This window comes from Bos taurus, chromosome 10 (assembly GCF_002263795.3).
Source record: "Bos taurus isolate L1 Dominette 01449 registration number 42190680 breed Hereford chromosome 10, ARS-UCD2.0, whole genome shotgun sequence".
NCBI lineage: Eukaryota > Metazoa > Chordata > Mammalia > Artiodactyla > Bovidae > Bos > Bos taurus.
Window position 1 is genome coordinate 61,697,533 of NC_037337.1, and position 12,084 is coordinate 61,709,616.

The following is a 12,084-nucleotide window of genomic DNA, read 5'->3' on the forward strand; positions in this document are numbered from 1 at the left end:
AAACCATTACCTGAGGTGTGTAGACCTAGCCCTGCATCTCTGCTGTTCCAGTAGTATGTTCACTTGGCTCTCTTTGGGCTGATTGTTCTTAAGAATTAACTTGTGCTGGGCTATAATCTAAAGAAAGTTTCTTCTGCTCTTTCCGATGCCTGGCAAATGGAGGGCATTCCGTAAATATTTGTTGAATGACTGAAATGACTGACCTCTACTGGAACATATAAAATTCGTTTGGGACTCTCTATGGATAAGGGTTAATGGCAACATTTTCGTTAGTTCTAGGATGTTGAACCTTATTGGAAACGCTTTGAGGCTTTCCACCCATCTTGGAGGAGAAGTTCTTCTTGGAGCTATATGTATGTGGCAGCCACAGACCTGTGCACAGGCATTGGAACTCCCCTAGTACTTTTAGTTTCTGGTAAAGTCTTAACGCTGATTGAGTTTAAGAATATATTCTAACTTGAGGTGTTTAGAGCATCCTATGAGTTCAAATGGAGCCCTTATTTTTCATTTGGCTTTTTCTAGAGAAATAGAACTTGGTCTCCTAATTGCCACATATCTGGAATTTTTTGTCACCTTAGAGTAAATTTAGAATTTGCATCAATGGCAGGACTCAATCACAAATAAAACCAGTTTGTATACTCTCTAAACTATAGTGAAACTTTTTATCTTGTTCCTTTATTTCCCACAGAAATCCTGAATGAGTGCTCCTTCCATTAAGGAAATACTTTTTCTCCTAAAGGTCTAAGACTCACAAAGACTGCAAATTTGGTAAACATGTTTGTGGCAAAGCAGGTGAATAAAATCCTATTATCAATGGACATGAATTTGAGCAAACTCCAAGAGATAGTGGAGGGCAGGGGAGCCTGACGTGCTTACTACAGTCCAGGGGGTCGCCAAGAATAAGATACGACTTAGCACCTGAGCAACAACAGCAGTCGGTTGCTGAGCCTGCTCCTCTGGCCTAAGGATACATGGTTCACTGGTCTATTTGGGCCGATGGACTAACCGTGCCTTATTGTTTCCCAAGTCTGATCAAGGGCTTTTATTTTTTAAAGGAGAAAGAATATTTTATGCTGGAAAAAGTTTACCTGAAAGATAGGGTAGAAAAAACATATAAGAACGTATCAGGGAGGTTTTTATTATATTCCATTTAAATATAAACTTATCATTCTTTCCAGAAAGAAGAACTCATTCTGTTTTTCAATTTAAAAACTCATGTAAAGTCACTGTTTAAACTACTGTTCGCTTTTTTATCTCAAAGTAGCTAAATGGCTTTGTTGCTCATGTGGGAATGGAAATTAGCTCTTGGCATGAACCACTTTAATTGAAATCAGTTTGTGGGTTGAGTTCCTTTGCTGCTTGACAGATGACATCATTTCCTGTGCTTTTCCCAATCCTCACTGTTTTGCTAAGATAGGATGAAGCTAAGTTTAACTTCAGATTTGAAAGCAACTTACACCTTTTCCTGACCTACTTAGAATATTATCCAAGTTTTTCACCAAATCATTTCTTTTGTATACTTGTAAATAGTTTTTTAGTTTGAAAACACATTTTGGCCAAGACATTTTAATAGAACTGTAGGAGCCTAAAATAACTGTTTTAATCAGTTTCCTGGGTTGGTTGATTTCTATAACAATGTTCTGACAGAGAAGTTATTTCTGCTTTTATATATGGGGAAACAAAGATAAAAATATTTTTAATAGCAACCCACTCAGAGCTATGTAAGTGCTTAGGACGCAATGGGCAACTTCACAGTCTCTTGTTTGAGTATAGCTTGTGGTGTCGTTATCATGAAGCACAAGTTAAATAAACAGAAATTAATTTGGCAGAGTTTTATATAGCACCTACAAGCAGGCAGGGAATGCTCTGAGCACTTATGGAGATATAATTAATTATCATGATGCTTCCCCCTCCCCACCCTGTGATGCTTGATGTTTTTAAACAAATGGGCTACAGATAGGAGAAATAACTTAAAAATAGGTTTGTTATAGAACATACCTTTCTGAAGAGAAGTATAAAGTACTCTGGAGTCAGAAGAAAGAGAGTTCATATCTAGTGGGGAAGGGAAGAGAAAATAGAAGTCAGGAAAGATCAAAGGAAAGAAGAGACATTTGCCATGGACCTTGGAGACAGGATTTCAGGATTTGGTAAGAACATTGTGTAAGTTGTATGTTGGAGGTTGAGAGTTCAGGGCAAAGACAAAAAGATGGATGAAAGAGGAGATTCCATGAAGAGACTAGCACGTAGTACCAGGTATTGGGTACAGCGCTTTGTAGGTACTCCGAAATATTTGTTGAGTGAATGAATGACTGATAAAGAAGCCTGTGAAAAAATTGTTGTTGTTATTGTTCAGTTGTCCAGTCATGTCTGACTTTTTGCAACATCATGGAAAGCAGCTTGCCAGGCCTCCCTGTCCCTCACCATTTCCTGGAGTTTGCCCAAGTTCATTTTCTTTGCGTCAGTGATGCCATCCAGCCATCTCATCATCTGATGCCCTCTTTTCTTTCTCTCCTCAATCATTCCCAGCATCAGGGACTTTTCCAATGAGTTGTCTGTTCACATCAGATGACCAAATACTGGAGCTTCAGCTTCAACATTAGTCCTTCCAGTGAATATTCAGGGTTGATCTCTCTTAAGATTGACTGGTTTGATATCCTTGCTGTCTGTGGGACTTTCAGGAGTCCTCCAGCATTGCAGTTCGAAGGCATCAATTCTTTGGTGTTCTGCCTTCTTTATGGTCCAGCTCTCATAACAGTACATGACCACTGGGAAGACCTTGACTATATGGACCTTTGTTGGCAAAGTAATGTCTCTGCTTTTCAGCACACTGTCTAGGTTTGTCATCGTTTTCCTGCCAAAAGCAATCATCCTGATTTCACTGCTGCAGTAACCGTCCGCAGTGATTTTGGAGGGCAAGAAGAGAAAATCTGTCACTCCTTCCACCTTTTCCCCTTCTATTTGTCATGCAGTAAGGGGGCCGAAGAATTGATGCTTTTGAACTGTGGTGTTGGAGAAGACTCTTGAGAGTCCCTTGGGTTGCAAAGAGATCCAACCAGTCCATTCTAGAGGAGATCAGTCCTGGGTGTTCTTTGGAAGGACTGATGCTAAAGCTGAAACTCCAATACTTTGGCCACCTCATGTGAAGAGTTGACTCATTGGAAAAGACTCTGATGCTGGGAGGGACTAGGGGCAGGAGGAGAAGGGGATGACAGAGGATGAGATGGCTGGATGGCATCACTGACTCGATGGACATGAGTTTGGGTGAACTCCTGAAGTTGGTGATGGACAGGGAGGCCTGGCATGCTGCAATTCATGGGGTCGCAGAGTCAGACATGACTAAGCGACTGAACTGAACTGAACTGAACTGAAGGGGGCCAGATGCCATGATCTTAGTTTTTTTACTATTTAGTCTTAAGCTGGCTCTTTCACTCTCCTCCTTCACCCTCATCAAGAGGCTCTTTAGTTCCTATTCACTTTCTGCCATTAAAGTGGCATCATCCTCATATCTGAGGTTGTTATTTCTCCCACCTATCTTGATTCCATCTTGTAACTCATCCAGTCTAGTATTTCTTATGATGTGCTCAGCGTATAGGTTAAACAAACAGGGTGACAACAGACAGCTCTGTCACACTTCTTTCTTGATCTTGAACCAGTCAGTTGTTCTATGTGAATGTGAAGTCGCTCAGTCGTGTCCGACTCTTTGCGACCCCATGGACTGTAGCCTACCAGGCTCCTTTGTCCATGGGATTTTCCAGGCAATAGTACTGGAGTGGATTGCCATTTCCTTTTCCAGGGCATCTTCCTGACCCAGGGATCGAACCCAGGTCTCCCACATTGTAGACAGAGGCTTTACCATCTGAGCCACCGGGAAGTCCCAGTTGTTCTTTACAGGGTGCTAATTGTTGCTTCTTGACCCACATACAGGTTTCGCAGGAGACAGGTAGGTGATCTGGTATTCCCATCTCTCTAAGAGCTTTCCACAGTTTGTCATGATCCACACAATCAAAGGCTTTAGCATAGTCAATGAAACAGAGATAGATGTTTTTCTGAAATCCCCTTGCTTTCTCTATAATCCAGCGAATGTTGGCAATTTGATCTCTAATTCCTCTTCCTTTCCTAAACCCAGCTTGGACTTTTGGAAGTTCTTGGTTTGCATCATGCTGAAGCCTAGCATGCTAGGTTTTAAGCATGACCTTTCTAGCATGGAGATGAGTACAACTGTCTGGTGGTTAGCACATTCTTTGGTACTACCCTTCTTGGGCATTGGGATGAGGGTTGACCTTTTCCAGTCCTGTGGCCACTGCTGGGTCTTCCAGATTTGCTGACATAATGAATGCAAAACCTTGATGACATCATCATTTAGAGATTTGAATAGTTCTGCTGGAATTTCATCACATCCATTAGCTTTATTAACAGCAGTGCTTCCTAAGGTCCACTTGACTTTGCATTCCAGAATATCTGACTCTGCATGACTAACCTCACTGTCGTAGTAATCTGGTTCATTAAGATCTTTTTTTAATATAGTTCTTCCTTGTATTGTTTCCATCTCTTCTTGATCTCTTCAGCATCTACTAGGTCTCTACCATTTTTATCCTTTATTGTGCCCATCTTTGGGTGGGATGGTCCCTTGGTGTTTCCAATTTTCCTGAAGAGATCTCTAGTCTTTCCGCTTTAGCCGTTTTCTTCTATTATTAAGGCATTTTTCACTGCAGAAGGCCTTCTTGTCTCTTCTAGCTGTTTTTTTGGAACTCTGCGTTTAATTGGAACATATTAGGGGTAGGCACCACTTCCTTGGTGGCTCAGAGGTTAAAGTGTCTGCCTGCAATGCAGGCGACCTGGGTTTGATCCCTGGGTTGGGAAGATCCCCTGGAGAAGGAAATGCAACCCACTTCAGTATTCTTGCCTGGAGAATCCCATGGATAGAGGAGCCTGGTGGGCTACAGTCCATGGGGTCACAAAGAGTCAGACACAACTGAGTGATTTCACTTCACTTAACTTCTTCAGGGGTAGGCAAAGGAGCCCTGAAAGACCCATACGACCATCCAGAAGAGGGCCTTAAATGCTGAGATGGAGGGGGTTCTTGGTACAGTAGAGATGGGCGCCTTTGATGGTGTTTTAGGATGTACATGACATGTTGTTGAAAAGGTGCATCACTCTCAACTTACCTCTTTGGTACTCCGTGAGGGCATAGGGTGTATTGGGTTCTGGCACCTTCCTTTTCCTGTGTGGTGCTGAGAGCTGTGTAGCTCTTTATAAAAATAGCCCTTTCTCCTGAAATCAGCAGCCTCTTTGTGATACTGAACTGAGCATCCTAGCAGAGTGTACTGAAGAAGCAGCCTGCTGGGAGGAGCCTCCTCTCTGCTCCTGGGAGAAGATGGAGGCCCAGTGCTCCACAAAGCCTAAGCATAAGAGCAAGCCTAAGCAGCTGATTTCTGCTCTTACACAGAAAAAGGGGTTCTCTTCTCTTTACGTGAAATTATTGAGGCTTTTTCTCCAGGAATTTACTCCCACAGGACAGAGTAAGCCAAATTTCCAGGCCCAATCCTGGCCTCCTTGTATAGGGATGTGTCAACAATGATGAATGATTAATTCAATCAAGCCTTTAGTCTTCTCCAAGGAGGGTAGTTGATTATTTCTAGAGGACTAAGGAACAGCCTGGGATTTGGAAAGTGTTTGAATTACTGAAACAGGGACAGCCTCGGCACTGAAGGAGTCAAGGGCATATGCTGTGCTGTCATTGTCTGTCCCGGGCGTCTTTCCCTCTGGCCAACTCTAGCATCTCATGTCTCAGTCAAAGTCAGCCTGCTGCCTGGGGTCTTCCTGCCTTGGGTGTTGAAGCGCTCACACTTCTGTAAGTGACAATGTGATAAAGAGTGGATTTACGACACTGCAGGTCTTAGGTGGTTTAAGGTGACAGTTTAAACAAGGTGCTCTTTCTGAGCCAAGTCCAGCTATCTTCATTATCATGCAGTCTTGTTATTAAGTGCCCTTATAGGTCTTTTTTCCCTTCTTTCTGCTGCCTCCTAAATTTCTTTTAACATCTTTCTTGGAAATTGTCACTCTGAATGTCTTCTGTCCACCCACCTGGGACTCTGCAACTTTTAACAAGAAAAATATTGCTATTGTAATCTTGCCTTGTCTGGTGCCTCAAGGTGCTATTTTCTTGGTGTAAATTACAGAAATGACATTGAATGGTAAGTTCTGCTAAATTAGGGAAGTCATTGAGCATTCTTAAAGTCAGTATGAAAGATACAGTTACATTGAACTGTAAATGATTTTATGCACACAAAATATGACATGTTTAGCATTGTCAATTAGGTTATTTCTGCATAAATCTATGATTATTGATAAACCATTTTATTTTCTCTTCAGATCACTACAAATCAACTTCTGTGAACTGTTGAGATCTATGTACTTAAGTTGCAGAAATAAATCAGTGCTTTTTTTCTTTCTTTTCAAGTCCAACATTGTAACATTCGCTGCATGAATGGAGGTAGCTGCAGTGATGATCATTGTCTGTGCCAGAAAGGATACATAGGGACTCACTGTGGACAACGTAAGTAAACTGTGTAGATGTTAACCTACATTAACAAAAAGAATACAGAGATAAGTGATGGTGGCTTTTCTTTGACTGCCTAGGATATGGCATTTTTACAGGTGCCCAGTAACTCTTACAGGTGAACAGATCACTTCCCCAACACACAGAATATCAAATCTCTGATTAGAACCTTGGAACCGGGTTATTTGATTCATTTTTCATTCATTTACCTTCATCACCCTGCTTACCTCGTTTCTGATTGGCAGTCACCACCCAAGGTGCAGAATTGTTGTTCATTCCACATGTATGTCTTGCATTTGATTGCCCAACATCTCCCCCTGGATTTTCGAGAAGCATCCTCAATAAGGTATTTCAAAACTCAACCTCGTCTTTCTCCCCAAACATGGTCTTTTTCTTGATCAATGGTGTCTGCGTCTCTCTAGTTTCCTAGTCTGGACTCTGCTATTATAACACTTCTCACACTGCTGCTCAGTGTGTTGGTTTAGGCATAAACACTGTTTATTGTGTGACTACTGTGTATCAGTCCCAGTGCTTTGCAGAGATGAAAATTCCTCTAAAGAACTTATTTTTTACTATACTAAGAATACCCTGAAGAAAATTTGAAAAGCTTAAATATATAAAAAGTAAAAATTTCCACAATCCCACCTTTCCAGATGTTATCTTCTAGTCTTTTAATGCATATTTGGTACATGAGCTCTCACTGTATGCATAATTTTTCATATAACTTTTTTACTTAATATTTTATTAGAAGTTAGCTCCATTTTATTGAATGTTTTAAAAATATTTTTTAATGGTTGCATGATAGTCTGTTGTATAGAGGTTTTAGTGTTTGTTTATTGCATCCTTAATAATGAACATTTATTCACGTTGTTTCCAATTTTTGCCCATGTGTATGTATTTGCTATGATGAATAATGCTATGATAAGTAAACCAAAGTTTATTTAATACCCTCCTGATGTCTGTACACTATGATATAAGTAAGAATGGGAGTTAAATCTTTGACAGCCCCCAGCAATAGTATGGAGGGAGAAGAGGTAGGACAGCCTCCCTGCCTGGGAGACCCTTTAGCTGAGTGTTAAGGGGCGGGTAGGAGTTCTTTTGTCAGATGTTGGGAGGTGGGCCTTTTAGGCAGCTGGCTCAGCATAAGCCAAAGCCTAGAACATGACTAGCATAGGATGCCAGGCTTTGGTATTGCTAGGACTTAAGTGCCGAGGGGAGTGATGGGAAGGGAGCTAAGGTTGGAATAGAAGTCATGGGCCAGGTTTGGAGAGCCTTTATGCTTCTCCAAACATGTTCTCATCCAAAATAGAACCATGCAGTCATGCAGGGGATGGAAGTGAGAGAATAGTAACCAACAACATTCATCTATTGAGCTGTTTACTCTGTTTACCATATGCTCGGCACACATTCAGACTCTTTACATGTATTAACTCATTTGATATAACAATAGCACTTACAGGAAGAGGCCTTTATTATTAATACCTACATGAAATGAAGATGCTGGGGTACAGGGACTTCAGTGACTTGCCTAAAGCTATACAGGGAGTAATCAGCAGAGTTGGGATTTGAACCCATGCAGTCTAACTTCACAGCCCAGGCTTTTAATGCTGTGAAATACTGGCCTTATATACTTCACTCACAACAGTTTACAATGAGGAAGATCTCTGTGGCCACACTGCAGGGGTTCAACTTGAGGGAGAAGGAACAGGAAGCAGGAAGACTAGTACTAAGGCTGCGGCTCCAGAGATGGTGGGATGGGGGTGGATTTAAAGGCATTTTCAGAAAGGGGATCAGAAGGAGCCACGGTCATCCTCCTGTTCCCTTTTATACACCTGGAGGGGCAGAGCCCAGTGTACAACAGGCACTCAGGTAACACCTGTAGATTTCGAAAATCTTCCCTAGACTGAAGTTTCCTAATCCGTAAACTGGGAGGGTTGGCTTAGGCAATCTCAAAATTTCTTTTCTGCTTAAAATCTCATAATTATTACCTGACTATAAATTAAGAAGCAAATTAGAACAGTGGACATACATAAACCTCTCTAATTTTGTGATGGTAAATGGACTACTGCCTTGACTTGTGGCTGTAATGGGTTGTCTCGGTCCAAGTACACTGATCCCAATGGATGTTGAGATAGAATTAGATGCCCAAGAGATTTATTAGGGAAAAGCCTAACCTTCAGACTGTGATGCAGATCACACCCCTGTGCAAGGAGAGAGGGAAGGAAAGACTATCACAATTGTGCAAAAGAAGACTCAGACTGTAGCGCAACCTCCAAGAAAGCTTTGGTCAGGCTGATAGGGAGTCCAGAATCAAGACTGCCCATCACAGTAGCTTCATGATGGGCAGAAATGTCCAGTCTCCATGACGCTTTAGTTGCTGAGTGGTCCCCACCAGGTCGTTGGCATGAACATAGTAGCAGATCAGCCAACTAAGCTCCTCACAGTAGGTTTTCTTGGAAGGAGATCTGAGTAGCTCAACTGCATGACTGCCACAGGGTATAGGAAAGTGTACGGGGAATATATGAAGGGGGAATTAATGTAAATGGAGGTGTTAGGGAAGCCTCTTGGAGGAGTGAGGTTTGAGCTGGGCTTTGAAGGGTGGGTGGGACTGGCAAATTTGGCAGGGACAGCCTACCACCTGTGGATAAAGATGCCTAGGAAGAGGCTATGCTTGAGTGAGTTGCAGGAAGTTGTACAGAGAAGAGTTATTCAGGGAATGAGCTTTCAAGTCTTATTTTAATGTCTTTCTTGACAAGTAAAATGTCCCTCCCTCAAGGATCTCTGGACTTATCTTACCAGAATTTTCCAGAGATTCTCTTGTAACACTCATTTGGATCTTCATTATGGTACATAAATTACTGAGTGTCAGTATTTGTGTTTTGTCGTTGGCAGTTAATAGTAGTGTTTTGTCGTTGGCAGTGTGATTTAACATGCTGCATTTTTGTAAAGATGGCCAGTGTTTTCCCTCATGAAAACTGTCTGGAAATGAAACATAAATCATAAGCAAAAGAATCAGCTTGTAAAATGCAGTTCTCATCAGGGTTGTCTCTTATAAACCACCATTGTAGATATGGAACTGAAAAGCATTGCTCAGATGTTTTCCAGAATGAAACTGCCAACATTAACACAGGTATATATGCACCTATTCCAGGTAGTTTTACCTGAGTTGACTGAGGGATATCCAGGAAACTGGAACTGTACAATAAATGTTTAAAACAAATACCACAGTGACTATTTAGATTTTTTTTTTTTATTGTCGTCCTTTCAGGGAACAGTCAGTGTTACTTTATTAGCATCTACTCAGGTGAAGTTTCTCAGCTTCTCTCTCCTTATTTTACAGCCGTCTGTGAAAGTGGCTGTCTTAACGGAGGCAGGTGCGTGGCCCCGAATCGATGTGCGTGCACTTACGGCTTTACTGGACCCCAGTGTGAAAGAGGTAATTTTTTAAAATGTATCGGCGTAAAGATGTTCTGGTGGCTGAAGCGATGATTGATTTCAGCAAGCATTTGCCTTCTTGCAGCTGCTTCGTGAATTTTGCTGAGCTTTGATGAGGTTTCTGAATTGTCATTGGGAAGGTTCCTAGGATGATACGAGAGTGGCCCCAAGCCTCTGCATGTTGTTCAGTAATTCTTGTCTGGACTGCAGGACTCAATAGTGAGCCTATGCATAAGTACCAGTTGGCATCAAGATTAAAAGAAGAAAATTTTCCATAGAGTAAGGATTGAGCTCATTATTATCCTAGTAAGTTAGGGAAGTGGCTCCAAACAAAACAACTGTGTGGAAATGGGAAACATCCAGAATGAAACAAAAATTACACCTAAAGATCTCTTGGGACCTACTGGCTATAGTGGCATACAAGCTTAGCATTCAAAGTTCACTAGAAATATTAATTGCCGAGAAACTGTGCTTTCACAGCTGTGATTTATTCAGTACTCATTGTGGCTCATTGACGTTGTGTATATTCATCCTCATTTTGCCGTGTGAGATGATCAAGGCTCTGGGTGGTCAAGGAAGCTGCCTAAGGACACACACACATATAATAAGCAGCTTTAATTTGAATGTGGCTTTTCTGTTTTCAAGTATACTGCTGCTCTTAATTGAAAAAGATTTCTACCTGCTTTGCCTACCTATCCATGCAAACATGACATTGAGATATATGTAGATGTGCAATCCCCTGACTTTTGCTTTGTTGATCATCTTTCTCTACCTTGATAGGCACGGTCTCATCATTCCTAGTTTTATAGTGAAGGTTGAGGAGATTCATTTCATATCAAATGGCAAAAATACTCTTGAAAAATACCCTATGAAAAATATTCATGAACATTTTAAACTGCAATCATCACTTTTCTCCAAAGTTGTATAAAGATCATTTTATTCTAAGATGGAAAGTGAAGATTCAGTTGCAAGTGTTGACTATATGTTATTTAAAAACAAAGAGTAGAGGGTGGTATGTGAGAAATTGTTTTCTATTTCCATTTTTACGAGTTTGTCTAAATTCAGTTCTTTGCTGATGAAGTAGCAATTCCTGTTTTAGCAAGTAACTCTACTATTACTGGATAAATTATATTGAATTTCTGTTCACAAGGCCACCACATGGTCTAGATATATGAGACACTGTGAACTCTTGGCCTTTCCATTGTACTTGGCATCATTTTGGAGTCCCTCTTTAAAACTGCTTCTTTTTTACAGTTTGATGTATTTTTATTGACTTGGAGCTAATGTATAGCTAATAGTCTCAAGAGTAACAAAGACAACTGTTTTGATTAGGTAGTATCATTCTGTGGCCTTATTATTTTACTCAGTGACAAGGATATAGGATTTAAACTGTTGAGATTAAAACTTCTTAACATGTAACTTGAGCAATGTGTGAAAATAATTCGACAAGTGATAAAAGTGGACTTAATTTGTTTTAGAAAAATCACTGATAGAATGAAGTTACAGGGCATTTTACCTCTAGGAATTTATGGCAAAGAATACTGACACCCATAGTTATAGATATTGAGAACACAGTCTAAAACTATTTGACCAACTACAGTTATTTCTTTGACCAAGATTAAGCAATGATGTGAATGGATTAAGTTGCTAAACTAGTCATGAAAACTGGCATATTTACTTAGGGATATTTCCAAATTTTGGCGTGTCTTTAACTGCTCTCCTCCATGATAAAGGTATCCTAAAATTTGCACTTAGGTATAAATACATGTTGGCCCCAAAGAAACTTCACAGTGGTCATCTAAATCAAATTGACCCTTGAATGGCAGATTTTCAGGCATTTGTGGTTGTGGAGAATGGGGAGGAAAAGGTTCTTTTTAATCATTGCTGTTGTTGTTGTTCAGTAGCTCAGTCATGTCTGACACTTTGCGACCCCATGGACTGTAGCACGCCAGGCCTCCCTGTCCTTCACCATTTCCTGGAGCCTGCTCAAACTCATGTCCATTGAGTTGGTGATGCCATCTAACCATCTCATCCTCTGTGGTCTTCTTCTCCTCCTGCCTTCAGTCTTGCCTGGAATCGGGGTCTTTTCT

The 12,084-nt window shown here is 40.9% G+C and overlaps 1 protein-coding gene across 3 annotated transcripts in view; it reads left to right on the plus strand.

Annotated features, from left to right (window-relative positions):
- FBN1 (fibrillin 1) overlaps positions 1 to 12,084 on the plus strand; it is a 264,664-nt gene that overhangs the window by 43,029 nt on the left and 209,551 nt on the right. For all 3 annotated transcript variants that reach the window (XM_015473179.3, XM_059890186.1, NM_174053.2), the window contains 2 exon segments: positions 6,461 to 6,556; positions 9,900 to 9,995. In XM_015473179.3, coding sequence (XP_015328665.1) covers positions 6,461 to 6,556; positions 9,900 to 9,995 — 192 coding nt within the window.